The sequence below is a fragment of the Neoarthrinium moseri genome, assembly GCF_022829205.1.
Source record: "Neoarthrinium moseri strain CBS 164.80 chromosome Unknown scaffold21_Wmoseri_CBS_16480, whole genome shotgun sequence".
NCBI classification, from domain to species: Eukaryota; Fungi; Ascomycota; class Sordariomycetes; order Amphisphaeriales; family Apiosporaceae; genus Neoarthrinium; species Neoarthrinium moseri.
This window is the reverse complement of record NW_026055135.1, coordinates 190,790-216,775: the sequence shown is the minus strand read 5'-3', so window position 1 is coordinate 216,775 and position 25,986 is coordinate 190,790. Positions and strand designations below refer to the sequence as shown.

Genomic DNA, 25,986 nt, shown 5'->3' with positions numbered 1-25,986 from the left:
TCGGAACCCGCTTGCCTCCCTTGTGCTCCTCGCCGCTTATCACTTTCAACGTCGAGCGAACCCGAGTGACGACAAGATGTACAATGACTGCCGAGCCCGATTTCTAACTTAGAATCTTCGCAGCAGCGGTTTATAGTCTTTGCGGCCCCCTGTGCCGTCCCTCACGCCGAGAGCTACCTACGGCACAGCCATATGCTTATGTAACACGCCGACTCCAAAGTCAGCTTGCGACGCTCAACCGTCGTCGCTTACATCCTCCTCGTCACGAAACCTCGTGGCCTCTACTGCTCCGCCGTCGAGACTGGTACGCGGCAGTCAATTGTACGACCATGTCGCCGACTACGAATGACCCTCCGGGCAATGGTGCATCGAGATCCGACGACGACCGGGGAAGCGACAACAGCCCGAACGCCGAAGGACCACCAGAGACCGCACCCCGACCGTCTGGTGGCAATGCCAACGTCCCCAAGCCGAAGCGCCTGGCATGTATGATCTGTAGGAAGAGGAAACTCAAGTGCGATGGAAACAAGCCGAGTTGCAGCACATGTACGCGCCTGGGACATTCATGTGCCTATGACGAAGTAAGGAGGAAGAGTGGCCCGAAGAGAGGATACGTTAAGGCTCTGGAGGAGCGATTAAGTACGTACTGATAGTGCTGCTTTTCTACCAGCATTGCAATACTGACTGTTTCGTACTGTAGAGCAGGTTGAGTCGCTACTCAAGACCAGCGATCCCGTTACCGCAAGTACAGAGACCAACAAAGCGCCCGCGAACTCGTTCGAGAACCGCAACCCTCCACTCCCTGCAACTGCCAATTTCAACGTCTCTAACCCGTCAATCAACATCGCAAGTGACCGGGACATGGACCGCTGGCATTTCAACGGCGAGTCGCCGCCACCGCAGACGGCCAATATGGAGGAGTTCAACTTCGCCAGCAATATGCCCATGCCGATGGAGGGGATGCCCAACATGGCAAATAATTTCACGTGGGAGATGATTGGTCTAGGTCTGGAGGAACCTCTTCCACCTCAAGAGACAATCGACGAGTTGTAGGTTGCTCCATCGATTGCGCGAGGATACGGCTAACTAACTCGGCCCACTCAGACACCAGATATACTTCGAGAAAGTCCATCCATCATTACCCATGATCCACAAATTCCGCTACTTGGCTGCGATGAACTTGTGAGAATCAATTGTACTCATTTGTCCTTTTCAAGCTAACACGTGTCAGAGCTCCAAACCAACGGCCCCCAGTTGCCCTACGCTATGCGATGTGGACTTTGGCGTGTGCAATCACAGACAAGTACTCAGACCTAAAGGACCTGTTCTATCAACGAGCCCGTAAGTATGTCGAAGGCGACTACATTAAAGGCTTCGGTGAACACATGATCTCTGTTGCTCATTGTCAGACGCACGTGTTGTTGGCCTCATATGAGTTCAAGATGATGTATTTCCCAAGGGCCTGGATGAGCACGGGCTCCGCCGTACGCTTGGCGCAAATGTAAGCTGCCCTGTTCCTTTCTTCAAGTGTTCGGCTGGCTCATCGAATCCAGGATTGGACTGCATAGGTTGGACGGCACAGGGCTCGACGTTAAGCAATGCTTGCCACCGCCCCGAGACTGGACTGAGAGAGAAGAAAGACGACGGACCTTCTGGATGGCGTTCTGTGAGGACCGATATGCTAGTATAGGAACTGGATGGCCGATGACTGTCGACGAGAAAGATATCATGACAAATCTGCCCTCGACAGAAGAGGCCTTCGACATGAGCCGGCCGGAGACCACGCTCACTCTGAACGAAGCCATGAGCCCAGCTGGCGCAGGAAAGTTGTCGTCTTTTGGCGGCATTGTGTTGATGGCATGTCTGTTCGGGCGGAACTTGATCCATCTGCACCGCCCCGATGCTGATGATCGAGATCACGATCTAAATGGCGAGTTCTGGAAGCGGCATCGGAATATGGACAACATCCTTCTGAACACGTCTCTTTGCCTCCCAAACCACCTCAAACTGCCGACTGGAATCGGGAACCCGAACATTGTTTTCACCAACATGAACATTCATACGTCGACGATCTGCCTCCATCAAGCGGCAATCTTCAAAGCTGACAAGAATAAGTTGCCCGTCTCTGTTAGTGGCGAAAGCAAAGTGCGTTGCATAACTGCGGCGAACGAGATCGCCAGTATCATGCGGATGGTGTCCCATCTGGATTTATCCACTGTAAGCGAAAGAGTTGATTATCATTTCTAGAGCGTGCCGCTGATATCCTGCAGATGAACCCTTTCATCTCTTTCTGTCTATACGTTGCTGCGCGAGTATTTGTCCAGTTCCTGAAGAGCCGGCCAGATGATAGCCAGACGGTGGATTCCCTGCGATTCCTCTTATCAGCGATGAATGCTCTGAAGCGGAAGAACCCCTTGACTGAGTCCTTCCTGGTTCAGCTTGACGTAGACTTGGAGGCTCTTGGAATGAGAATCCCCAAGCTCAAGTCTGTATTCCCTAGAAGTGGAGATAGCGTGAGTCCAAGGACTGATGATGTGCTTCTGAGGATCGACGCGACTAACATTGTTCATAGCCATCTGTCAACCCAACAGTTGCAGCTAAGATCAGGGCCCAGAACTTTGGTGCGGAGTCATGTGAGAAGCGCAACGGCATTCTCGCATACAAGAACGATTGCCATTTCACGAAGTTGGTCGATGACGATGGAAATCCCGCCACAGCTCCTGACCTGGTAACCCCAAGCGGGACTTCTGGTGCTCAAGCCCCCACTGGATTTGACTCCTCAAATCAAAGCTGGATGACAGGGGAGCCACAATCGCATCAACTGCCCACTCGAGAGCGAAGTACTGGGCCGGATGCAGCATCTAGTGGCATGCATCCTTCCTTGTTTCATAATGCCCCAGCCAGTACTCGGTACACCCCCGGGTTTGTTGACTCTCAAAGCAGTGGCACGGCCGACATGTCCGTCTCACCTCATCCTGAGAGCGCGTCAAGCCGACCAACTCCTAACTCAAGTTCGGCGTCGGAAAACCGCAACGCAGCTTCGGGAGCACTGCCGAACTCGGGGCAGACGTCATTCGATGCCAGCCCTGTTGGGGGGCAGCAGCCGCTCGGCACCCAGGCTGAGCTGGATGCTGCAACTGCTGCCTTCTTCTCTGATGCCAACAACTTCAGCATGCAGACCTCAGGGACTGGCATGACCCCTGGGCGCTCGTTTGTCATGCCGGATTCGTCAGGCAATGGGTACGGCCTGCCAGAGGGATGGAACATGATGACACAACAGACGACTGGTATGACCCCGGTAGCGGAGGGTGTGCTACGGCACCTGATGGACATGCCGCCAATGGATGCCATGGATTTGGGTTGGGACTCGGGGCAATAGATACGGCAAGGGGTTGCTTCACGGTCTGGGTACGACTCTCGCATGTCTTTGCTTGCTACACTTTTTGATCTTTCTCGGCGGCTGAACAGATACTTGGATCTGATCTTGGATACCTCCAAGGGGCGTTCTTTGATACATTTCGGGGGGCTTTTGCACATATACTGGATACCAGCGTTATAGTGGGTTTTGGTTGGGTGTGTAGTCCATTTATGACGTCTGGACGAGGGTGACAGCACTCCCTACTACTGCAGCCAATGCCGAATTGATGAATGCACAGCTATGAACTGCGTTCTCCTGCCCCTTCGCTTGCAATTGGTCCATGATGCTGGGTGACTCCCTGCTACAGAAAGGCAATAACCCTTCGTGGGCAATTATCGATGATGTAGAGAAAACCAAAGGCGATATTTGTGTACAACGGCTGACATGTATAGACAGATTTCGGCCACAACCCTTCACGGGAGAGTCAGGGACGATGACTTGGTTGTTGATGAACGATTGGACAAGGTTGAAAGGGCACGTCCAGAATCAGGTTTAAAAGTCTAACCTGAAGACTACGGCATGAGACGACGGCGTAAGTCGGAGGAGGAGCCCAAGCCCACAATTGCTTGGCGTCCCGTCAGTCTGAGGAAACTCTACGTCACGTCACCCCATGGCGTAGCATCAAGCTACTCTAGGTTCTTGTTGGCTTGGTGCCCTAAGTTTCTGATACCGGTAGTGAAGAGGGAAGGAATACGAGGGCAAGTACGCACCGGAGAGGCCAATACACAATAGTATAGGCTGGAAATCATTGCGCCAGTATCGAAGTCCAAATGCAGCAGGTACCTATGTGTGTGAGTGTGTGAGTGTGTGTGTGTGTCTACCGGGCTTAATTAGCGCTCATCGTCAGTAGCAGTGCATGCAGGCACTGGCTACCTTGGTATACATGAGACGAAAGGAGCCACCGGCACCTGCAGTGCTGCCTCCAGCAGCCTCATCCCAGCAACTGGAACATGGTTGTTGGGCGGGTAGCAGGCTTGCCGCAAGCCATTGCCGTCCGCGGGCCAGCGTCTAGACCTGGCTCCTGGCCCATGGCAGGCATGGTGCGCTGAAAGATGGGACGGGTGGCCGGTTCTCCAGGGACTAGGGGTCGCCAAGGGGGCGCTGTTCGGCAAGTAGCCGGCGGCGGGTTCTAGCGGGCTCGGGCAGCTCGGGGCCCCGGCTCAAGCTGGCGGGTTGGCGGGTTGGCGGGTTGGGGCCCACGCTAGGGAGCGATCGGCAATGATTACCTTTGGCGCCTTCGCGGGGCAGGGCGACCCTCCAGGCATTGGACGCTGGACGCTGGACGCTGGACGCTGGGCCGCCTGTGACTGGACTGACTGCAACTGGACTGGTGATAGTGGGCTGAGCGAGAAGGGGGACCACAGCAACTCCTGCCCCCAGCTTTGCCTGATGCGCCGCCCGGCAAGGAACGCCCACGCCTTTCTGTGTAGCTGCTCTGGTGCTACTGCACAAACACATCTCTTGGTAGAGACGCCTCTCTGGCAGCATTGGATACCTCGGACACTCTGCTCACCCACCCCGCCATCGCTGGATCGTCCCGGATCGCCGGCACGGATAGCTGCAGCAAGACCGCCAGCCTGGGGCATCGCGCGCGCGCGCGAGACAGCAGGCAGGGCAGACCAGGACCAGCAAGCGAGCATGGACTGGCGCTGCTCACCCAGGGCCGCGATCGCGTGAGAAGAGTGAGAGAGAGCGAGAGTCAGAGAGAAAGAGAGAGAGAGAGAGAGAGAGAGCGACGGCGAGGCTCGAGACTCGAGACCCCGCGAGACATGGACCCGACGTCGACGCACTTCCCGTCGCCCACTTCGCTGGTCCATGGTGGCATGCCCAACAACAACAACACCAACAATCACAACCCGCACCTGGATCAGCACCACCTTGCCCTTCACCATCATGTCTCGGCTGCCCCTCGGGCCCAGGACCACGCCGCCCAGCACCACTTCTCGCTGCCCACGCTGCCGTCCCATGCCCATGGCGATAGTATCGCCCTCGGCGTGCTCGACGGCACCGACCCCGGCGTCTTTCAAGCGCACCCTCAACCGCAGACGCAACCACAACCACATCCCCATCCCCATCCGCACCCTCACCAGCACGCCCACTCCCTGCCGGACCTGCCGCACCTGCAGTCGGCCCCAACCGTCCCGCTGCTCCAACCCGCTCCTCACCAGCAGCAGCAGCAGCAGCAGCAACAACAGCAACATCCCCAGCTGCTCGATGCGCCGAGGATAATTGCGTCCCCCCCAACGCCCGCACAGCCGGCACCACCACCCCAGCCGCCGCCGCCGCACTCTGCCCCGCCAACCCACGGCGCCTCGCGGAGTCGTGCGCAATTCGGCGTCATCACACCGACGCCCATTGCCCCCAATATTGCCCAGGCCCGGCAGGAGGACGACTTTCTTGCCCAGCCTGCCAACCTCGCTGGCCCCCCTACCACCGGCGCCGACTCGGGAGAGAGCAGACCTCACGGCCAACTGGTCAACAGGATCGTCGTTGACCCTCCGGACCTGGAGGCATGGCGCGACAAGCTGTTCAACGTCGACGACATGATTTTGCTGACCAACGACGAGTTCGAGACTTACTTTCCCCACATCGACAATGTATACTCGCACAGGTCGACGCAGAAGTATAAGCGCAAGCCGTTTGTGTCTCACTACTGGGACTGCCGCATGAAGGGCCGGCCGCCGGGGACGCCCAAGTCGAACGACCCTGCTAAAAAGAAGCGGAAACGGAACGCGAGGGAGAGAGACTTGTGCGATGTCAAGATCAAGATCACCGAGTACTTTCCCGGCGCCACCTTGCAAGTCGACGAGGGGGCGGGCTCGTTCCCCACGCCGCAGCAGTTCTACGACGCCGATGGCATGCCCATCCAACCCGGCGCCAACGGCCAGAAGTTCTGGACCATCCAGCGCGTGAACGGGAACGGCGGCAACGGAAAGGGGGACGGTGTGGCGGGCCCCCATAAGCACACCCTGGCCAAGAGCGACGAGATCAAGAAGTCGACTGTTCAGAGGCATATCAACTCGCAAAAGAAGGACACCAAGAAAACGACCAAGCCGGCGCAGAGGAAGGCTTCAGGGACTGCATTGACGACGGTCAAAAAACATGCAAAGGACCATGAATTAAAGCTGTATGCTGCATGTTTCTGGTACGTCTAATTAACCTCACCATGAAAATGACGGAATGAAGAATAAGACTTTTTCTAACATTGACCACTAGCCCCTTTTCGCAGCGTGTATGGATTGCTTTGGAAGTAAAGGAGATGCAGTACCAGTACTGTGAGACCGACCCGTATAAGCGTCCGACGCAGCTTCTCGAAGCCAATCCCCGTGGCACTGTTCCTGCAATCCGCGAAGGAGAGTGGGCTAGTGGGGAGAGCAGCATAATACTCGAATACGTAGGTCTCACGACGGTATGGCAGTGAATCGTTGATGGCAGTAGCTAATCGTCTCCAGCTTGAGGACCATGACCAGAACGTCCCGCTGTTTCCTACCGACCCACGGTTAAAAGCGAACTGCAGGCTGTGGATAGATCATGTGAGTTAGAGTTATACGAGGCGTACTTAAACAAGAGAACTGACATCCGCAGATCAACTCGAAGATCGTCCCATCCTACTTCGGCCTGTTGCGAGCAGTCGACCTCAACCAGCAGGCGGAATGGCAGAGGAGACTCCAGAATGATATCTTGGCCCTGGTGCAAGCTGCAGACGAACGGGTAAGCAAAGCCCGCAGTTCCCTGGCATTGTATATTTTGTTAACGAGAACACACTCTAGGGCCCTTACTTTCTGGGAGGCGACTTATGCCTGGTTGACATCCACTTTGCTCCATTTGTGCTCCGCCTCTCCCGGATACTCAGCGAGCTTCGGGGCTGGCTGAACCCTATACAAGGCACACGCTGGCACCAGTGGGTCGAGGCGCTCGAGAACAACCCCCACATCCAGGCGACCACGAGCAGCAAAGAACTCTACGCCGAGACCTTTGACCTATTCCTCAACGGCCGCCAGACCTATGGCGAGATGGTGGGATGATTATCCCTGGGGATTGTTTTGCCACTGTATGAGGCTGCCTGCCTACCTACCTACCTACTACGATCGTCTGCCTTTTACCGCGAACGTAACACTATTATCAGTTGGATTATGTAAGAGGGGGATTAAAGGGAAATAGAATGCGACTTCCACGTGTACATATTCTGGTGTTAGATATGGGTGATTCAGGAGTATATATACCAGGGTCGGACGGGTGTTCCAAGCTCTGAAGGAAACAACCAAAACGAAAAATAGCCGGCTTGCAGAGGGGGCCTTCTGCTAGATATCATCACAACGGAACTCTTCTTCTTCTTCTTCTCCCCTCTTATCATCTTCGCCCCTTGACTGTTCTCGACGATCCGGTGGATACTCCCCTCCCGCTCTAGGCCATTCCGCGCTCGCGAAAAGGGGGCATGTCAACGTCACAGCCTGTCATCAAGCCCACGAGTTTCACAAAGCCTGGGATTGACGGCCCGCGAAGACAGGCGAGAATATCTTTCTTGGAAAATCAGATCTTAAACACAAAAGTACGAAAGCCACCCTGTCTGCGGCTCTGCGGCGTTCCAGTTCACTATCAGGACGGACAAGGGCCAGTTTTTTATTCTTTTCTTTTTGGAATACTCGGGGGAATCTCTAGCCTATTGACAAGAACGCCATCGCGGGGGAGAGGTGGGAGTTGAAGGGGGGAAACAACGGGATGCGGAATAGAAAGAGGCCCCAAGAAACTGACTGCTGCCAGAAAACAACAAGAACAAAAGACACAAGCCAAAAAATTTGATTTCAAAAAACCCCGCGGCCGAGGAGCCGCCCTGCATCCTTTCTCTCTGTAAATAAAACGCCGGTGTGTCATGTGCCACGATCCCTTTCATGCCGTCCGTCTGTCCGTCTTCGCCTCCCTTGCCCTCTTCCTCGCGGTGCTTGGGCTCTCGTCTTCTTTCGCCATGATGTGTATGTGATGGGGCCTTGGGCGTCTCCCCCCTTCCCTCCCTGCTGGCCGAGGTACGGTATTCGGCCCTGTCTTCATCTCATGCTACCGACAACACGGGCCCGAGCGGGGGCAGGCTCTCCGAGTCCGAGAGCCCGACTAGGGGATTCAGGATTATTTTGGTTTATAAATATTTTGTTTTGTTTCGGGTCTCCTTGTCTCTTTCAAGCGACGGGGTTCACGTTGCCGCCCTCTATGGCGACGTCGTGGTCGAGGTCGACGGGCTCGCCCTCGAGCAGGTCCTCGTCATCGTCGTCCTCCTCGTCGTCGATCTCCTCGTCCTCGCCGTTCTCGTTCTTGAAGCCGCTCTCGACCTCCATCTTGCGCAGGCGGCGCAGCATGTCGGTGCGGCGGACGCTCTGCCAGCGGACGAGGGCGGCGGCGGCGTGGACGCGGAAGCCGTAGACGCGGGGCACGTAGCGCTCGGCCGTCTTGGGGGGCAGCAGGGCCGGGTAGACCTGGAACATGATGTTGTGGAAGCTGGTGCCGAAGTAGGCCCCGTCGATGGCCGCGTGCCGCGACGACTTGGGGTTGTACACGTCCTCGCACCGCGCGCAGTACAGCTTGACCGGCTTCTGGTTGGCCACGTCCGTCTGGCCCATGGGCAGCAGCGGGTGCGAGTGGCAGAAGACGCGCGGGCACTTGCCAAAGTCGGCCTTCTTGTACTTGTCGAGCTGTGCAGATTTTGCGAGGAGACGTCAGCCTGGAGCTTCGAGCATTTCGGGGCACGCATAGAAAACACAACAACAAGACCGTGTCTCTCTCTGTGGGGTTTCCCTTACCATCTTGGCCAGCCCTCGGGTGGTGACAATGTAGCGCGCGTGGATCAGGCCGTACAGGTGGCGGGCCGACTTCTCGATGGTCTCGCGCATGTCATCGTCGCAGTCGAGGTCGAAGACGTCGGTGATGAGGTCGAGGGCATACTGGTAGTACTGGACCTCGGTGTTGAGGCCGGTGAGGTTGAAGCGGTCCGTCAGGTAGTCCTCGTCGATCTCGCAGAAGTACTCGTTGCCCCGGGACGATATGAACTAGAGAGCGGCGGGAAACGCGCGGGTTAGCCATTTGGTCTCGGTCTCTGGCTCTTGCGCATGTAGGTATATATAGCACACAGAAAGGGGGGTCCTCAGGACGGAAGCAACGCACCCAATCCCGCCAATAGCTGGTGTAGTCGCTGTCCGACTCGGAGCCAAACTCGTCCATCATGGTGGGCGGCGAGGGGTCACTGAACTGGAGGAGGGGGCCTTGGGCGCTGAACATGGGAGGGGGGGAGATAAGTAGAAGAGAAAGGGATCAGTGGTGCCGCGGCGCCGTCATCACGCGCTCAACTCAGACGGAGAGATCCGAGGCACGGCACGGCACGATATAGATAGGTACTGGGTGAGGCGCGGGTGGTAGTGGTGGTGATATTGGATATCGACGGGATATGGTGGGGGTTGATTATCGGGCTGGGATTTGATAATCGGAGGCTCTGTTTCTGTTTCTGGTCCTGGTTCTGGGCTGCCTGGGAACCAGGCGGCCCAGGGGGCAGGGCGTGCAGCAGTGGGCTGCCAGCCAGGCCAGCCCAAGCTTGGTGGGGTAGTTCAGCTGCTGTAGTCAGTCCCTTGGGCATTAGTGGCCCAGTCAAACCACTCCAGCGCTGACATCTAGCCGCGCCGAAAGGCCAAAACTACCTAGGTACGCGTAGTTCGTGCATCGCCGCTATTCGACGGGCGAATAGTCGTCATGTCGAGGTTGGCATAGTTATGCATGCAAAGCGGGACAAATATATCTTCCAAGCGCTCACTGACCGCTCGTGTCGAGAGAATAAAACACGACGCTATCTTATGGTAATTTGATTTACAAGGACACATGCTTAGTCTTGTCCATCCGGCCCATCCAATCTATGCGACCCCTCTCTCTCTCTCGTCTCTCCTCGTTGCGCCGGCATCTTTCCTCCACTCACGCCGGGCTCACCGTGCCGTAGCTGCTCGCGTCGCTTGCCGACGGAGTGTCCGAGCCCGTGTCCGAGTCTCGCCGGGACGCGCCATTGAACCTGCGGGAAGGCACCTCCAGCCTCGACATCAGGTCCGCGCCCTCGTCCCTGTCCTGCTTGACCCGCAGGTTCACCAGTTCCATTGCCTCGCGCAGCGTCTCCCCGCTCTCGTCCATGGCCGCCAGGAACCGCGCCAGCTCCTTGCACAGCTCCCAGTCCTCTTCCCGTATCGCACGGGAGAAGAGGCGCACGGATTGCTCAGACGCCGTGTGAAGCTCGTCGAAGGTGTGTAATATCAGTAGGTACCCGCCCGCCGTCTTCAGCGAGCCGCGTTGCAGCGATTCCTCGAACAACTCCTGCGGCGGCGGAAGGTATGCGAAGAGGGTCCTCCAGGACCTGACTTCTGTTTTTCTCGTACATTGGACGACTATGTCCAGATACTGTTTGAATGATGACAGCAGAGACAACACCCGCGGTAGAAGTGCTGCTTCGGGTGCAGGCGCCGAGTCGACCTCTTCGTCCAGCACGTGGTGCAGCAGAATCTCGAGGCCGTGTGCAAAATACTCAAGGTCTTGGTAGGTCTGCGCCAGCTTGAGCGCTGCAAGGGAGTTATTCGTTGCAAGGTGGAAGCGCAGTATCTCAGGAAGATAGAGGTGCGTCTGAAGCTGCTGTTAGTACATGCTTGGCGATTATACTGGCTGTCTGACTCACCCTGATAGAGAAGCGGAAAAAAGAGAAGCTGATATCTCTCCGCTGCACCAGATCTGGCTCGACACCCAACACGATTCCCTTGCCGAGAAGTATGGATAAGGGGTAGAAGTCGAGCGGCATGTTTGCCGTAGGGGGCAACTCCTTCGTGGACTCCGTTGCCGCCCGCAGGACCTCGTTCACGTCTGGCCATGCCTTGAGGTCATGTCCCTCGAAGATCCACAGCGAATTCTTGAGGGGTGCTTCCTCAGCATCACCAGTAAAATGACCGTGGTTTTCGCCCAGCATGTGCACCGCCGATTGATCCCTCATGCTGATGTAGTATTCCACGTTCTGAGAGATAACCCGCATGTCATACTTCAGGTGGCCCTCGCTATTGAGCGATGGCTGGAGAAGAACGAGCTTGCCGTCCACCAGAAACAGAACAGACGCAACCGCCACATCCTGAGACGGGTCGCCATCCACCAACTGGCTCTCCGGTAAAATCCAGCTAAGCCCTCGGACTCTGGCAGGGGACCTGACTATACCGTGGAATGCAATCTGTCCGACCTGGATGGGCCGCACAGCATTGCCCACTGGGGCAAAGACAAAGTGGTAAAGCAGGTTGTCGTAAGTGTAGACAAGTAGCGAATCCTCTCCAGAAGGGGTTATGAGGACAACCGGGGCTGGTAACGTTTGTGTGAACATGGCAGTGCCGCTGTCGAGTGCCGCCTCCCTGGAGTAGAGGCGAAGCTCGTAGGATCTGTTTGCCTCAACGGCTGCCACCAGGATATGCTGGTACCAACACATTCCACCGCGGACGGAAAACTCATTCTCTGCCGCCTCACTGCCAAACGTTTTCCACCTGCCGCTATTTATGCTGTAATGTGCTAGGCCACGCCTCCCCGCTATAGCGACATATCTGCCGTCGGCGGAAACGACTGTACACCTGACAGGCCACTGGTTCAGCAGATAGCTGGATGGGATCCTAGCGGTGTGCCACAAGAATGGTTCCGCAGAGATGCTGGTCAAGTCGGGCAGGTCGTAGCCCCTATATACCATGACACTGGACGAGCTCTGTAGAACGGTCCGGAACAAGTTGGGGGGGTTGTAGCAGCCCGTGACAGCACTCCGCGCCATCTCCAATAACCAGATTGATTCACTTTGGCGACCAAGAAGAAGGACTTCGCAGGCACCTCCTATCCAACAGGCTTCCGCCACGCCCGTCAACCAGTCTTCCTTGTTGTTAGCGCTCACAGAGGAATTTGCGCCAAAACTCGTGCTGGCTGCTTTGCCAAATACGCTCCAGGTAGCCCACCCTTCTTCGTAACCGGCAAAGAGGCAGTAGCCGTCAGGCGAGTAAGTTATCGTCGTCAGCTGGCCAGAAGACTTTGACGATACTGGGTTTTTGTGGATGTGAGATGCCGGGATGTTGCCGGAATAGTCCTTCACGGAATAGACATGGATGCTGCCGTCGGCGCAACCAACAGCAATCAGCGAAAACCTAGCATTGACTACAGCTTTGACTGCGCGAGTGCTCTCCCCTTCCGGAACGTGAAAGCAGTATCCTTTGAAGAGTCTCTTGGGACCGGCCTCCTCGTCTTGTGATGGCCCCTGGGTGGCCGACGTACGTTGGATGGCATAGGCCTTCCCGTCGCTCGTGATCCAGGTGGAGAGGTTCATAGGTCGATCATGCGTCATCTCCTTGATCGATATCTTCTTCTCCAGCCAGCCCATGCGGCTCACGAGCTCGGTGCTGGTCTGGCTGCCTGTGCTATCTGGAGTCCAGCGAATGCACTGGACAGCTGCCGGTTTGCGCGTCGCTACTACCAACTCGTCATCCAGAGCTAGGACATGCTCAATGCCAGCATCCACTTTGATCACTCTCCTGAAGCGCACACTAATATCGCGAACGCCAGAGCCTTCACCGGCGCCCAGAAAGATCTGGTCGGGCGAGGAGTTTCCGGGGCCTCCAAAATGGCTCTGCCGCCGCCGTTGGATATTCGTGTGGTCCGAGAAATGGGGTTTGTAGACGCGAGACTCGGCATCCGTGGCCAGAGAGTACGTGATCAGATAGCCGAGGCTGGTCTGCACGACGAAGATCGCCGAGTCGGGGCGCAGGAGCAGGGCAAGGTTGGTGCCGTACGACCGCACAGAAGCTTGGGAGCGCACGACAACGGCGAGGATGACGGTCGGCTTGGTCTGCCACACCGTCATGGTCGTCGCCGTGATGGTAGCAAACAGATGGCCAGTCCTCGAGACCTTCAGGGACACAATCGGCTCCCCGGAGGGGATGGCCACCTGTTGGGACCCCCCGAGGCTTTCTTGGGAGCTCAGCCCGCTTCCATGGTTCATGTAGTCATGCTCGACCGAGTTGATGCCGGGGGTCCTGGGGGTCCTGGGGGAGAAGAGCGCGGGCGTGGCCGGCGTGGGCAGTTCGGACGCAGATTCGCCGGGATTCTCATCGGCGGGGTTCGGGGCCGAGGCTGCAGAGTCGAGGGTCAGAAGCGAGGCGGTGTCGGCAGCCGGGGCGGCGTCGATGCCATCGTTGGAAAGGTCGGCTTTCGGGCGATAGGGAGCTTGGCTGGAGGTTGCATAGATTCGGGGAGTCGCGACGGGCCAATACATGGCTGCTGCGAGCCAGACGAGGCCTCAATTGCGTCACCGCATGGGCGCCGGGGAGATGGGACCTGGTGTTGTGCTGTTCCCGAGCCGACGGCGCTGCCAATGCTTCTTCCTCTTCCTCGTCCTAGCGCATCGAGCGACGTCGTGAGGTTGTTGGGGTGCATCACCATGCCTCCACCAAGACGACGTCGCTCCCGCAAGCCGAGGGGGGCGGCCCCAGTCCAGTGCTTCCCAGGATGCCAGGCTGGTCCCAATTAAGCGTCGGCGGCCCCAGCTACGAGCTAAGATCCAGCCAACTAGCCCCTGTATCGCCTGTAGCCCCCTGGAATCCTAGCGCCTGTAGCTGCCCCAAGCTCCCAGTACGTACTTGGGACCAGGCAAAGCAAAACGGCGCGGCACTCCACGCCAAGCTATGTCAGTGAGGCTCCGCGAGGCACAAGTACCGTCCAACCAAGCAGCCTTCCGTCTGGGCTATCTGTAACGACTCTGCATTTCGCTATAGTCAAGTAGCACACAGAAGCCACGACGCCATTCGACGTACTGTTGGTGACGGCGCATGAGAGAAGACTCATAACCATCCGGTCGCGCCTGAGAAGGCCAAGCGCACGCTCATCATGTCGCGAATGCCCTCCAAGACCCAGGTCCCGCCTGAGAAGTTCAAGGCTGTATTCCCAACGCTGAAGCCCACCGTCTATAATGATCCTAACACAGCTCGAACGCCGAACAAGTGAGTCTAGACTATTCTATATTATTCATGTATGAGGGCATGCCAGCGTGCGCTTCCCTCGTGAAAGCTTATGCATCTGCTCAGGCTGACTTTTCTCATAGCCTTCGGACGATAGCCTGGAACCCCCTTGGCACATGGGTTGCTACCGGGTGCGCAGACAAGACGCTTCGCGTTTGTAAGTCTCTTGCCACTACAGCTCAACGGAAACCTCTGACCCTTGCGTGACAATAGGGAACGTGGACAAGCCCAATGTTCGTCAGTCGACGGAGCTCAAGGGCCATGCCGCGCCTATTGAGAAAGTCGCCTTCAACCCGGTGAAAGAGTTGGAACTGTGTTCCGTTAGTAGCGATGGGACTGTCAAGTTCTGGGATGTCAGGACCAGGAATCTCATCAATGAGGTGAAAGGGCTGGGCGACACCTTCACCCTAGCCTGGGCGCCCGACGGAGAGAGCCTGGTCGTTGGAAATAAGGTATAGTGCGGTATTCGTCGTCCATTGTCGCATACTGACCGCTTGGACAGGCAGACAAACTCTTTGTCCTTTCTCCAACGCAAAGTACGCCCCTGTCGTCACACCAACAAGATGTACAGACAAACAACATCACCTTCTGCTGGAGCGGTCAGCGCATATATGCTACCACCGCTGAGGGCTATACCAGGATTCTGTCTTATCCAAGCTTCGAACCCGCCTTCATCTATGAGTGGAAAGATCCCGAGAAGGCCGAGATGACCCTTAGCGGGCACACCTCAGCTTGTATAACAGTAGAACTGCACCCGATGAATCGATACCTGGCTACGGGTGGAGCAGACTCGCTCATCTCCTTATGGGACACGGAAGAGTGGATTTGCCAGAGAACCATCACGAAAATGGTTGGACCCGTGAAGAGTATCAGTATGTAGATCTGACTGCATGGAGACCCGCCCCTGAACTAACACATTTCACAGGCTTCTCCTTCGACGGTAACTACATCGTTGGTGGTAGCGACGAAGGTGGGCATTTTCCAATTAAATTCATGAATGAAAGCTATGCTAACCAAGCCCAGGGTCTGCCTTAGAGTTCACCTACGTGGAGACAGGCGAGCACCTCTTTTCATACAAGACTGCGTCCCCATGCTCTCTGGTTGCTTGGGCTCCAAATCGATATGCCCTCGCCTATTGCGACCTAGGAACTCTTCGAATCATCAGTGCTGGAGCCAAATGAGAGGCACAAGAGATGGTCACTCAGTAGCGTCAACAACGGGTTAGGCGGCAGCATTCACCACAATATGAATCGTAAGCCAACTTCTCTGGTGCGCCTAGGGTTCTGCCATGGCTGACTGTCATATTAGCTAGCTGTAGCGTAATGAAAGATCCAATCCAATCCAACCAAGACTTATCCCGTACGTGAAATGACTTCTTATAGAACTGCACACAGCCCCAGTCCACATTGGCCGTATAATGAGCCAATCAACCCCCGCGAGTTGGGCTCAGAGATAAGGATTACCGTGCCACATCTCCCATCCACTGGAGCGAGTAAGTTCACGGGGCGATGTATGGCGAGGTGGAGTCTTTGGGATGCGATGAGCATAACATTGTGCTCGTTTAAGAGGGCCTAGTCCCAAGCCATTATAGGCAGATATAAGTGCTAGTGTCATCGTCTGTTCACTGTCGGCTAGCGATTGAACAATGAACGGGCAAACGACCACACATATGAAGCCGACCTGGTTTCCTGTATTGTGTTGATGACGACTTTCTGAGGGATTAACTTGAAAGGCAAGTCTCCAGGCCTACCGTATGTAGTTGGAAATATAGCGTGGATCTCTCGGGAGAGGATCATATAATACTGGCTAACAATCTCTGTCGGGAGAATGTCCTTTCTCACAACACGCCCAGGAGGCGACGCCCATACCCGTTCGTCCGGCCCGAAATTTTCAAGCCGGAAGCGTCGACGGTTTCCCTGAACACCATTTGCAAAGACCAAGGACAGGGTTTCCAGGCCTCCGAGGTATGATGAAAGCACATTGGCAAACACTCGGACGAAATCCTCCTCTGCAAGCAGGAATTCATCCAGGGCCAGCCTCCGGACTTGCCCCCGCTGCGTCCACGTCTCGAGGAGCTCCGGATCGCAGAAGTCAGCAGCCCACTGCTCTGGAACAAAGAGAGTATCCCGATCCGGACAGAATTCCCGGTACGGGCACATATAGGCTCCGTTGCTGGTCGAGCGAAACTCAAGCAACGACTGAGCCACGGAGCGCGACTCACGGCAGACGTGTAGTGGCGACGGGATCTCGACGTCCACGGTCCTGGGCATGAGCTCACCATTGGCCCGGAAGACACACACGGCTGAGGCCTTGTCGTGAAGAGCAAAGCGCCATATCTCTCGTTGCAACTCGAGAGGCAATTCGGTGAATCGTTGGAATGTCTCCATGTCCGTCAGAGCCTTTGGTTTCAGACTCTGAAGTGGTAATTATACCAGCTGCGGAGGGTTCGGTCGTTCTGAAGCAAACAACCCTAGATCAAAAATTCCATGTGCTCGTAGGGCCAAGCTTGATAGTGAGTCCACACGCACGGTTTGTAAGTCTTGTCTTAGCAGACGCGCTGGGATTGGCGACTTTGCTCAACGTCGTTCATGGCATACTAGCACATGATGGAGACACCCCACATTTATGACAGCCCGTCAGCATCACACCGGTCCGTCGAGGTCATGCTCCGTTCGAGGGAAGGCCTTGGTTGGCGGTTAGGCACGAAGCCGAATCATTATCTCTGGGGTATTCAGACGTGAACAGTTTGCTAATGCTGCACTGCTTTATGCCTATTCAATGTCTGGCGTTCTGCCCTCTGGAGTCATTTGCCCTCAAAAGGTGCCACGAGCAAGTGTCTAAACGATGCAATAGCACGATCTAGCTAGAGTTGTCAAATTGATGGCGTTCATGAATCTTCATTCGTCGTTCGACAGTCGAAGTACTTGATTATAACTCGCCATCAAACCGCCTACAGAGACTGCGTCCGCTGGTAATGCTCCTGTAAATGCTTCAACAAGGTGCGACCGGTGTAACGGCCGAGGAACGATGGCTGTAAGTCATCCAGGATCATCATCTTGTCCCCAGTCGCACAGACGCTTGCTGCTGCGTGATCCCCGAACTCTTCGAGCAATGCGTCGGTTTCTGCTTCCAGTGCTATCGCATCGTCCTCCTGCATGCCCTGCTCTCGATACAGCAAAGCCAAGTGATACTGAGCTCTGGCAAGCGCTGCGCGGTCCCATTTTGAGTTCCTTGCACATTCTATACACTGCTGTATGTATCCACTGATGAATATGGTCTCGTTAGTGATATCTCCTAGTTTCGTAGGATGTCGGTCAGGTGGTGTGGGGGTTACTCACGTTGCTGTATACGAGTCTCCCATGTGGTGATACATTGCGCCAACGGCGTACATACTTGATATGGTGTACTCGTTGTGCTTTCCATGGAGCTCTAGACGCGCCTTTAGTGTCTCTAGATGCATGTCAAGCGCTCCTTGAAGATCTCCAGACTGGAGAAGAATGCAGGCCAGCATGAACATTCTTCGGTAGTACATCGCCTTCTTTCCGAGGAACCTCTCCGTGAGTTTCATTGCATGGTCTTGAAACTTGATGGATGTTTCCATCTCGCCTGCCCACATGAGAATGAGACTGTAATTGCCGTAATATTTCGAGTTCTCAAACGGGTTTTCGTTTTCAGGGCCCCAGACAAGATACTGCTCCCGGCATCCCCGGAATATCTCGCCAGCTTCCTCGAATTGATGCTCGTTCAGTAAGCATAAAGCATAGTCATTGGCTGCGTTTTGGAGGAGGACATCGTTGTCGTGGTCGCGATTCTGCTCGTATATTTGTTCTCTGATCTGCCAGGCATGTTTCAGGCGATGGAGCCCCTTTGTGCGCTCGACAACTCCCATATTCAAGAGAAGCAGGCCAGTCACGCACAAAATGTCTGCTCCGATCTTGGTGCTGGGGTCCATGTCGATGTTATTAAGGATCGCTTCTGCGGTTTCGAAGAACCACAGTCCATCGTATTCTGTCATTGCACGGGACCAAATGTAGAATCCTGCGTCATAGAAGAGCCCAGCAAGCTCTTTTGGAGTAGGATCTCCTAACGAGGCTGAGGCAGCATTTTGCTGATAGATTCGGCAGAACGTAGAAACATGAGGTAGGTACTCTTGACAAACTGCCCAACTGCTTGGATTAGGAACCTGTTGTGGCTCAGCCATAGGAAAACGCTTCCTTATCAGTCGAAATGCTTTTCGGAATGCATCGGCAAACCCATAATCCTCCATATCCAGCAAAACTTTCTGTTGCAGTAGTCTGTGAATTGTATAGGCTGTATCATCATTGTCAGTCTGCTTTTCAGAAAGAAGTCGCCGACCTGTCAACTCCGTGATCATTCTCTTATAGCTAAGGTCATAACCGAATTAGTAAGCTACCTCAGCTCTAGAACTCGGGGTTTTGAAATGCCCTCACCTGAGTGTTTCGGAAGCATTGAGGAACTCCAAATAATCTTCTTTGTGGTCTCCAACAAGAAGGCTTTTTGGTATATGTTCTGGGTCAAGAAATGACAGAACATCGAGGAGGCGTCGAGAATTCATACGCACTTCTCGGATACCGATGGTCCACAATGAGTCAATGGTCGAGTCAATATCCCCATCATCAAGATCAACCTTCCTCCTCCTCTTCTTCCTCATTATGTGTTCCTTTTCTTCCCACATCTCCAGAAAATCAGCCAAAGTACATCGCGACACTTTAACATAACCGACGATCATGCTGATAGCCAAAGGCAAACCTCCTACCACGTTTACTACTTGCGCCGCTTGGTCATACTCCTCATGAGCCTGCAAGTCTTCCTTGTTCAGTTTGGGTCGGATGGAAGTTAACAAGAATTCTCGACCATGCTCCAGCGGCCACGCCTCGAGCTCAACCGCATGCTGGTGGTGAAATGCGGGATGTCCAGGTGGCGCTAGTAACATTGGGGCTGAGCGGGTTGTAATGAGGACAGAACCTTTAGTTTTTGGAAAACTTCGAGGGATATACCGAGAGATGTCTGCCCACGAAGCAGCGTTGTCGAATATCAACAGCCATCGCCTGTCGGATTTCGTCAAGCTATCTCTGACTGAATACGTGCGTGCATCCAAGTTTGCAAAGGGCTCTTCTGGCAGATTGAGATGAGTTGCTATCATGCCGTACTTCTCGGCGCAAAGACCAGGATTTTCAGCCTCAACCCAGAATACATAAGAGTAGTCCGATTCGAATTTGTATAGGTACTCGACTGCAATCGCCGTCTTTCCGATGCCTCCGCGGCCACTGATAACGCATATTCTTCCCGGAGTAGACAATTGTTGGCGTATACTTTGGAGGTCTGAATCTCTACCAACGAAATTATCATATCTTGAGCGCACATTGCAATGTACGACTGGGATAGAATCCTGGGTGGTCTCTTTGTCAAGAAACTTCTTGACTTTTTCAGTCCAGAGTACGTTACCAAGTCTTTGTGATCCGCTCTCGAGATCATCAGGGGCCGAAAAGTTCTCGGTGTTCATGGTATGGCTGGCTTCATTGTCATGAAGGGCTGCATTGGGTGATGTTCTGAGTTTCGTCCGGACATCTACCGGCAAGAACCTTTCATCACCTTTCAAGAGCTCGTGTTGCTCTGCAATATAATCCACGAGCATATCGACGCCTTCCACGCCCTCATCGTCGGTCCCTTCGTCTTCTAGCAGAGCTGCAAGCGCGAGTGTTTCCAAATGAGTTCCGAGGTGGTTTTCCAGCTCATCGGTATCGTCACACGCCACACCACATAGCGCACACGATTGCTCCCCTGGCAGTTCTGTTGAGTATCTTTTACAGAACCCTCGTACTAAGGCTGCCTCGTCTGGTGTCAAGTCGCTGTGTGAAGCCTGTAAGTGGGACGTAAAATGCTCCTCTGTCCTGAAATCAGACCGGCAAAGCCCGCAAAACCATACACGATGGGATCGGTGGAAGTCAAGTTCGTGCTGTATCCATTCCTTTCTGTCACCGAACGGTAGATTTTCGTGAGAACAGTCACCAAACGTGCACATATATGCCTTCAAATCGCAGAAGACATGTTTAGACCATTCCCATTCTGTCATACCGATGCTACTTGTAGAGAAAATTAGAGGCAGCTCAGAATGGCAATATGGACAGTCAAATTGTTGAGTTCTTTCGAGGTTGACTGGAGGTTGTGGTACAACCAGACTTGGCAGCATAGACTGGTGTGGTGTGTCTGTGGCCGAAGTGACCGAGTCCTGGTCAACCATAACCGTTTTCGACAAAACTGTCTCTACATGGGAGCGGATTGTTGAAGTTCCCGCGTCAGACTCTGCTCGGTTGGAGCGATGTTGTGCTGTATGGAACTTGGGAGGTTCGCCAGTCTGCCGGAGTGATGAATCCCACGGCCTATATCTATGTCTAGGTCGTTGTCCTAGGAAGCTCTGACCGCTGACAACTTGATTTTCACCTAGTGAGAGCAGTAACCTTTGCCGAGACCGCCAAATGTTGTCTGCAAGCCGGAGCCGTAAACTTTCCGGTGCGATTGGAAACATGTCATCCGCTATTTGGCGGTAGTATTCTACTGAATACTCCTCGTTACTTTGAGCAGCGTCGACATCGCTATCTTCTAGCGGGTCTCGCAGTATGGGAAGTAGCTGAAACATGTAGCCAATTACGTTGCTGGCCTCTTCCAAGCAAATATCTGGGCCAGTTTCCATTTCTTGATCATCGGATACTGCGTCGTCCTGGCGGCCACTTGTATTAGGCGATACAGATGCCTCGGTCACATCTCCACTTTCAGATGTTACAGGCTCTTGTGCTTGGACTTCAGTTATAGCTGCGCTCAGGTTTAGTTCAAGTTACAGCTGTAATGCTTGATTTGCCTCACCTTCCTCCAGAGTGGAGTGTAAGTCTTTCAATAGGCGAAGTGTCTGGCGCTTCAGTATTGAAGAATTCCTGAGGGCATAGTCAAGAGAACGCGATGATGCTTGACTTCCTTCACCCCACAGCTTGAGTCTGATTGCACTGTCCTCGGCGATTTGGTGCAGCTCAGAATTGGACTGGTTTACTTGTATTGAGTCGGAAAGTCGCTGAAATGCCTGTACACAATCTTCGAAGTGCGCAGCAACTGGAGCCTTAGCTCTGAGACCGCGCGCCTCTTTGAGCCTCTGGGCCTTTTTACTTCTGGAGTCAGTCATGATTGCCCAGCGAGAAAGTCATGAACAGCAACTGAAAGAAAGCCGACCGGCTTTCAGATATGGAGGTTGTGATGACGAAGGACCCAGCAGCAGCAGATCCAAGAGATGACAAGGGCCAGGAGTATCCCAACCTCACAGGACCCCCACACTGCACCTGCGCCAAAGCGAAAGATCATCCATGGGTGATTCACCAGGGTTCGGAGTTAGCAGTGGCTGATTGGAGGGGAGAAGACGAGAAACTGGGTTTCGTGATATTCAGGCGTGCACTATTACATTTAGACCCAATCAGTGTTTTTGTGCAACCACGTCAATGCTGCCACCTAGGCCAACTGACCAATAACACAAATTTCCACACCTTCGTCGGGCGTATGTATGTCTAAACCACACGGCACACTTGCAGCCAGTCGCTCAGTGGCAGCCTTCCACTTTGTGCATTTCTGCGGGTTGCAAGGATGAGGGGTAGCCGTCATGACTATGTTGGCAACGAAGCTGACGGCTTACTGCTTTCGGTATACTCGCCCCAGCTCCTACTTTCATTTTCTTCTAGGCGTTCCCAACCGGATCCTGATTTCGCACGTTTGACTTCTGATAACTCTTGCGATCGCCTGTCGTTGAATTACGCCAGCGGCGCCAAACAGTGCTTGCGTGTCCAAGATGCCTAGCATCAAGACAGCAAGTAACGTTCGCATGCTGTTTCCCGACGTGACCGCCGCTGTTGAGCAGTACCGCCAGGCAAAACCCGATAGAGATGCGAGAAATCTCGCACGGCGTCTGTCAAACGAGGAGGCTATGTATGACCAGTTCATGCAGAAACTTACGCTCGTGGCAGGTCGCTCAAGAGTTGGAGGCGGCGGGGAGGTGATCAACCAAATTGAGCGTAGATTGGGTTGCGAAGCTGCTGAGAGTCTGAGGGCAGATTTGCAACGCATGGAAGATTTCCTACACGCTCTTAAGGCTGACCTTGTTAACGCCAGTCGAGGCACGGTAGGCCGCGACACCAGTTACCAAAGCCCGTTGTCGTGCGATGTATCTGACTCGCCTACAGGAAGTTCTCGTGAGATTAAGGCGAAAGACTACGAATTTTCGCGGCAATATTCCGAAGACCCCCTTGCAGAGACGCCTCGATGAGCTTTCAGAGGTGAATAGGCGTCTGTCGGCTTACTTGGAAGACGACGTGATTCAAATACCCACGGTCACTGGGTTCAAGGCCGCATTGGAATATAGAATCCTATTCCACCAGAACCAAGGCGAGCTTGTCAATGCTCTCCGGATTACCGGCGCGAGACTTACCTGTCTTTGCCGAGAAAGGGAGACACTACACCACGATATTCAATCTCCATTGTTCTCTGGGGACCCTGGAGAGAAAGCCATTTCGCAGCAGCAAAGCTTTGCCCACATATCAGTCCTGTTTTGTGAGCTCAAGGGGGCTAATGCTGCCACTTGGTTGACCCAACACAGGAAAACACCAGTCTATGCGGAAAAGGGACAACACAACGTCAAAACTGAGCAAAGAGACAAAAGGGTCTTAGCTTTCCACATTGAAGAGACCAGTCTTTCTCCAACAATGGTCAGATTTGAAGACCTGATCAAAAGTAGCAGCCTCGATTTTGGCCGCACAAAACGTGTGGAGCTTGCTTTCAGACTCAGCTCTGCCGTTTTGCTCCTTTGGAGTGCTTCATGGATAAGCAGTTCTCTGAAGTGGAGAGACTGGACCATATCGCTGGATGTACACCCCGCAGGTGATATACGTAGCTTTTCTCTCAGCCCTCGTTCCATTGACCAACAAAATGCGTTTGGGAAGAAGGCCAACGGGACCGCACTTCCTATTCTGGACAGAGAGCGCGTGCTTACACTACTTGGATTGCGCCTCATAGAACTTGCCTTCGGCCAAACCTTTGACGAAATAAGACAGCAGGATGCTACTTTACACTATGAGGAAACGAATGATCGAGACTTAAACTACTTACTTACCGCGAAGCGAATGCTCAATAGTCGTCGGATTAGTGCAGAATTCGGCGAGGCTTATGAAGCCGTTGTCCATGTCTGCATCTACCAACAGTATCGAGAACCCAAGGCGGCTCAAGTTAAAGATCTCAACTTTGGAGATCCTGCATTTCTAGAAAGTGCTTCGGTTGCGATACTACTGCCTCTGTATCAGGAGGTTCAAAGGAGTTTTGGGTATGTAAAAGCACCTTTGAAGCGTCATCACTTCATAATACCCTGTATAGCTGACTCTAGGGCTTCTAGTTGCCCCTGTTTGAGTGGCCATCTACTCAAAGAGACTGAAAGACCAGGTGGCAGCAAACCAGATCCTCAAGGTCGTGATTACGGAAAGATCGGACAGAAAGAGAACTTCACGCCCTCCATTCCTCAGCACGTGGCTGCTCCTGCAACTGATGAGGATACAAATGAGGCGAGCTTTCAAATTCTGCCCCGCGCTGATCCGCCCGACTCCCCTTCAGGCCTCTCTGTAGATGATACAAGCGATGACGATGCCAATGCGAATGGTACCACGCAAGTCCGAAGCGACAATGCAGTGCCTCTCTCAGTTGGCTCGGATGGCAGATCACATGGTCACATGGGAGTCTCGAATGTGCACATGCCCACTACTGAACAAGCGCACTCGAGACTTTCATCACCTCCGGACATTGACACTTTAGCAATAGAGAGCTTGGAAAACGTCGAAGCGAACGGACTGCCATCAGGAAGGATGCAGCTAGATGCTGAAGCTGCGCCTGGAACTGCACATATGAACACCACCGCCGGCATCTCCCAACTCAAGCCACCCAGCCAACGAGTGAGCTCTCCAAGCCGTGATCTAGGTGCTGCATCAGAATATTCATATGACACTATGACCGCCACCACAGATTCTGCATTCGCTTGGCTCTCTGATTATACTGACGACCCTCCGTCCATGCCTAGGGATCATCCACTCTTGCTATTCAAGGACGTTGCTCTTCGCATCTTCTTAAGGGGCTTTCAGACTTGGCGAGGACGTGGTTCAGGACCAAGTGAAGCATCAGGTTCGATCCACCAATCGAGATCTTCAACAAAGCGGACATGGGGCCAGCCCGGCAAGGACCATACCGCTGATGACGGCGAAGGGGAGAACTCTTCAATGAGCCCAAGTGTCTCCAATAAGAAACGACGCGTAAAGGAGGATAAACTTTCGCTCGGCTGCCCCTTCTTCAAGAAGGATGCCATGGCTCACCATCGCTGTGGGACGTACGTCTTGACGAGAATCAGGGATGTGAAACAGCATTTGACGCGGCGCCATCAGATGCCAATATACTGCCCTCGTTGTATTCAGACATTCGACGACGAGAGTGCCCGGGATTCACATGTGAGAGATACGGTCTGCGAGCAACGGCCATATGGCCAGCTAGAGGGCATCACAGAACAACAAAAGAAACATTTGACGAGGAAAGCACCAGCAAATCAGTCAGAGGAGGAGCAATGGTACGGGATTTTCGACATCCTCTTCCCGAATCATAGTCCTAGGCCCGGTTCTCCATATGTGGATCCCGATCTTCTGCAGAACGTGGTTGGTTTCCAATCATTTCTGACTTATCACGGGCCCCGAATTCTGGGAGATCTCTTGACCAACCACGGTGCTGTGACATGGAACCTTCCGGATGGGGACTCCGATGTTCGAGCTTTCCAACAGCGAATCCTCGAAGAAGGGATACAAACGATCTGCGCCCAGTGGATGAGCCACGGCGTGGCTGGGTTGTCGAATATTAGGACCACAGAAGCATCCACGGGAGGCCATCATGACAGTAGTCAACGACGAGTGCCAGAGCATCCTACGCCAGCCGCAAGTCTCTACACAGACCAGCAGCAGTCCCCGGATACGCGGCCAAGCTTTTCACTGGCATCTTCCTACGTTCCTAGTGAAATATCTTGGGGCCATGATGGGGACTGGCTCGCGAATCTCAACTTGGATGGTACTGAAGATACAGGACTTGATCCCATCACGCCATCAGATAGGGATGAGATCAACAAGATCCTTTCTACCCATGCAGACTTACGGAACCATGTTCGATACCCGCATGGCGAGTAAGCGTGAGTCCAGTTCGACAACTAGAGCGTAAAGTCCACTGCAATAGGAATCCAGGGGGAATAACAGCAGGGAAATCAACTCCAGTAGATGCATCAATTCGACGCCATGTACTATGCAGGGGTTTCGACTCTATTTGGTTCCAGATGGTCAAAGATAATATGACAATAGAATTGGGACAGCGCATTCAATAGTTCCTCCATGTCAATAACGTTGTACGGGCGCTCGTTGTGCGATGCATGTGAAGGAGCAATCATTCCTTAAGAGGTCGTCCGAGAGC

The 25,986-nt window shown here is 54.1% G+C and overlaps 8 protein-coding genes across 8 annotated transcripts; 4 read left to right on the top strand and 4 right to left on the bottom strand.

Moving 5' to 3' along the window:
- Positions 1 to 329: 329 nt before the first annotated feature.
- On the top strand, positions 330 to 3,379 carry JN550_006210 (uncharacterized protein; the record flags this gene model as incomplete). The annotated part of the gene is made up of 7 exons (XM_049317924.1): positions 330 to 639; positions 701 to 1,049; positions 1,105 to 1,182; positions 1,232 to 1,501; positions 1,554 to 2,217; positions 2,271 to 2,513; positions 2,573 to 3,379. The coding sequence occupies 7 exons, from the start codon at positions 330 to 332 to the stop codon at positions 3,377 to 3,379; spliced, it is 2,721 nt and encodes a 906-aa protein (XP_049171770.1).
- Positions 3,380 to 5,187: 1,808 nt separating this feature from the next.
- Positions 5,188 to 7,443, top strand: JN550_006209 (uncharacterized protein; the record flags this gene model as incomplete). The annotated part of the gene is made up of 5 exons (XM_049317923.1): positions 5,188 to 6,563; positions 6,635 to 6,812; positions 6,871 to 6,951; positions 7,004 to 7,129; positions 7,189 to 7,443. 5 exons carry the CDS (start codon positions 5,188 to 5,190, stop codon positions 7,441 to 7,443), a joined length of 2,016 nt encoding a protein of 671 aa, XP_049171769.1.
- Positions 7,444 to 8,589: 1,146 nt separating this feature from the next.
- Positions 8,590 to 9,628, bottom strand: JN550_006208 (uncharacterized protein; the record flags this gene model as incomplete). The annotated part of the gene is made up of 3 exons (XM_049317922.1): positions 8,590 to 9,099; positions 9,208 to 9,453; positions 9,569 to 9,628. 3 exons carry the CDS (start codon positions 9,626 to 9,628, stop codon positions 8,590 to 8,592), a joined length of 816 nt encoding a protein of 271 aa, XP_049171768.1.
- A 735-nt stretch (positions 9,629 to 10,363) lies between these two features.
- Positions 10,364 to 13,712, bottom strand: JN550_006207 (uncharacterized protein; the record flags this gene model as incomplete). Its single annotated transcript, XM_049317920.1, has 2 exons — positions 10,364 to 11,056; positions 11,109 to 13,712. 2 exons carry the CDS (start codon positions 13,710 to 13,712, stop codon positions 10,364 to 10,366), a joined length of 3,297 nt encoding a protein of 1,098 aa, XP_049171767.1.
- A 611-nt stretch (positions 13,713 to 14,323) lies between these two features.
- JN550_006206 (uncharacterized protein) lies at positions 14,324 to 15,635 on the top strand (the record flags this gene model as incomplete). The annotated part of the gene is made up of 6 exons (XM_049317919.1): positions 14,324 to 14,436; positions 14,538 to 14,611; positions 14,668 to 14,906; positions 14,957 to 15,326; positions 15,380 to 15,424; positions 15,478 to 15,635. 6 exons carry the CDS (start codon positions 14,324 to 14,326, stop codon positions 15,633 to 15,635), a joined length of 999 nt encoding a protein of 332 aa, XP_049171766.1.
- Positions 15,636 to 16,085: 450 nt separating this feature from the next.
- Positions 16,086 to 16,841, bottom strand: JN550_006205 (uncharacterized protein; the record flags this gene model as incomplete). Its single annotated transcript, XM_049317918.1, has 1 exon — positions 16,086 to 16,841. One exon carries the CDS (start codon positions 16,839 to 16,841, stop codon positions 16,086 to 16,088), a length of 756 nt encoding a protein of 251 aa, XP_049171765.1.
- A 563-nt stretch (positions 16,842 to 17,404) lies between these two features.
- JN550_006204 (uncharacterized protein) lies at positions 17,405 to 21,646 on the bottom strand (the record flags this gene model as incomplete). Its single annotated transcript, XM_049317917.1, has 4 exons — positions 17,405 to 17,717; positions 17,793 to 18,839; positions 18,906 to 21,285; positions 21,337 to 21,646. The coding sequence occupies 4 exons, from the start codon at positions 21,644 to 21,646 to the stop codon at positions 17,405 to 17,407; spliced, it is 4,050 nt and encodes a 1,349-aa protein (XP_049171764.1).
- A 654-nt stretch (positions 21,647 to 22,300) lies between these two features.
- On the top strand, positions 22,301 to 25,709 carry JN550_006203 (uncharacterized protein; the record flags this gene model as incomplete). Its single annotated transcript, XM_049317916.1, has 3 exons — positions 22,301 to 22,630; positions 22,692 to 23,824; positions 23,894 to 25,709. The coding sequence occupies 3 exons, from the start codon at positions 22,301 to 22,303 to the stop codon at positions 25,707 to 25,709; spliced, it is 3,279 nt and encodes a 1,092-aa protein (XP_049171763.1).
- Between the last annotated feature and the right edge of the window lie 277 nt (positions 25,710 to 25,986).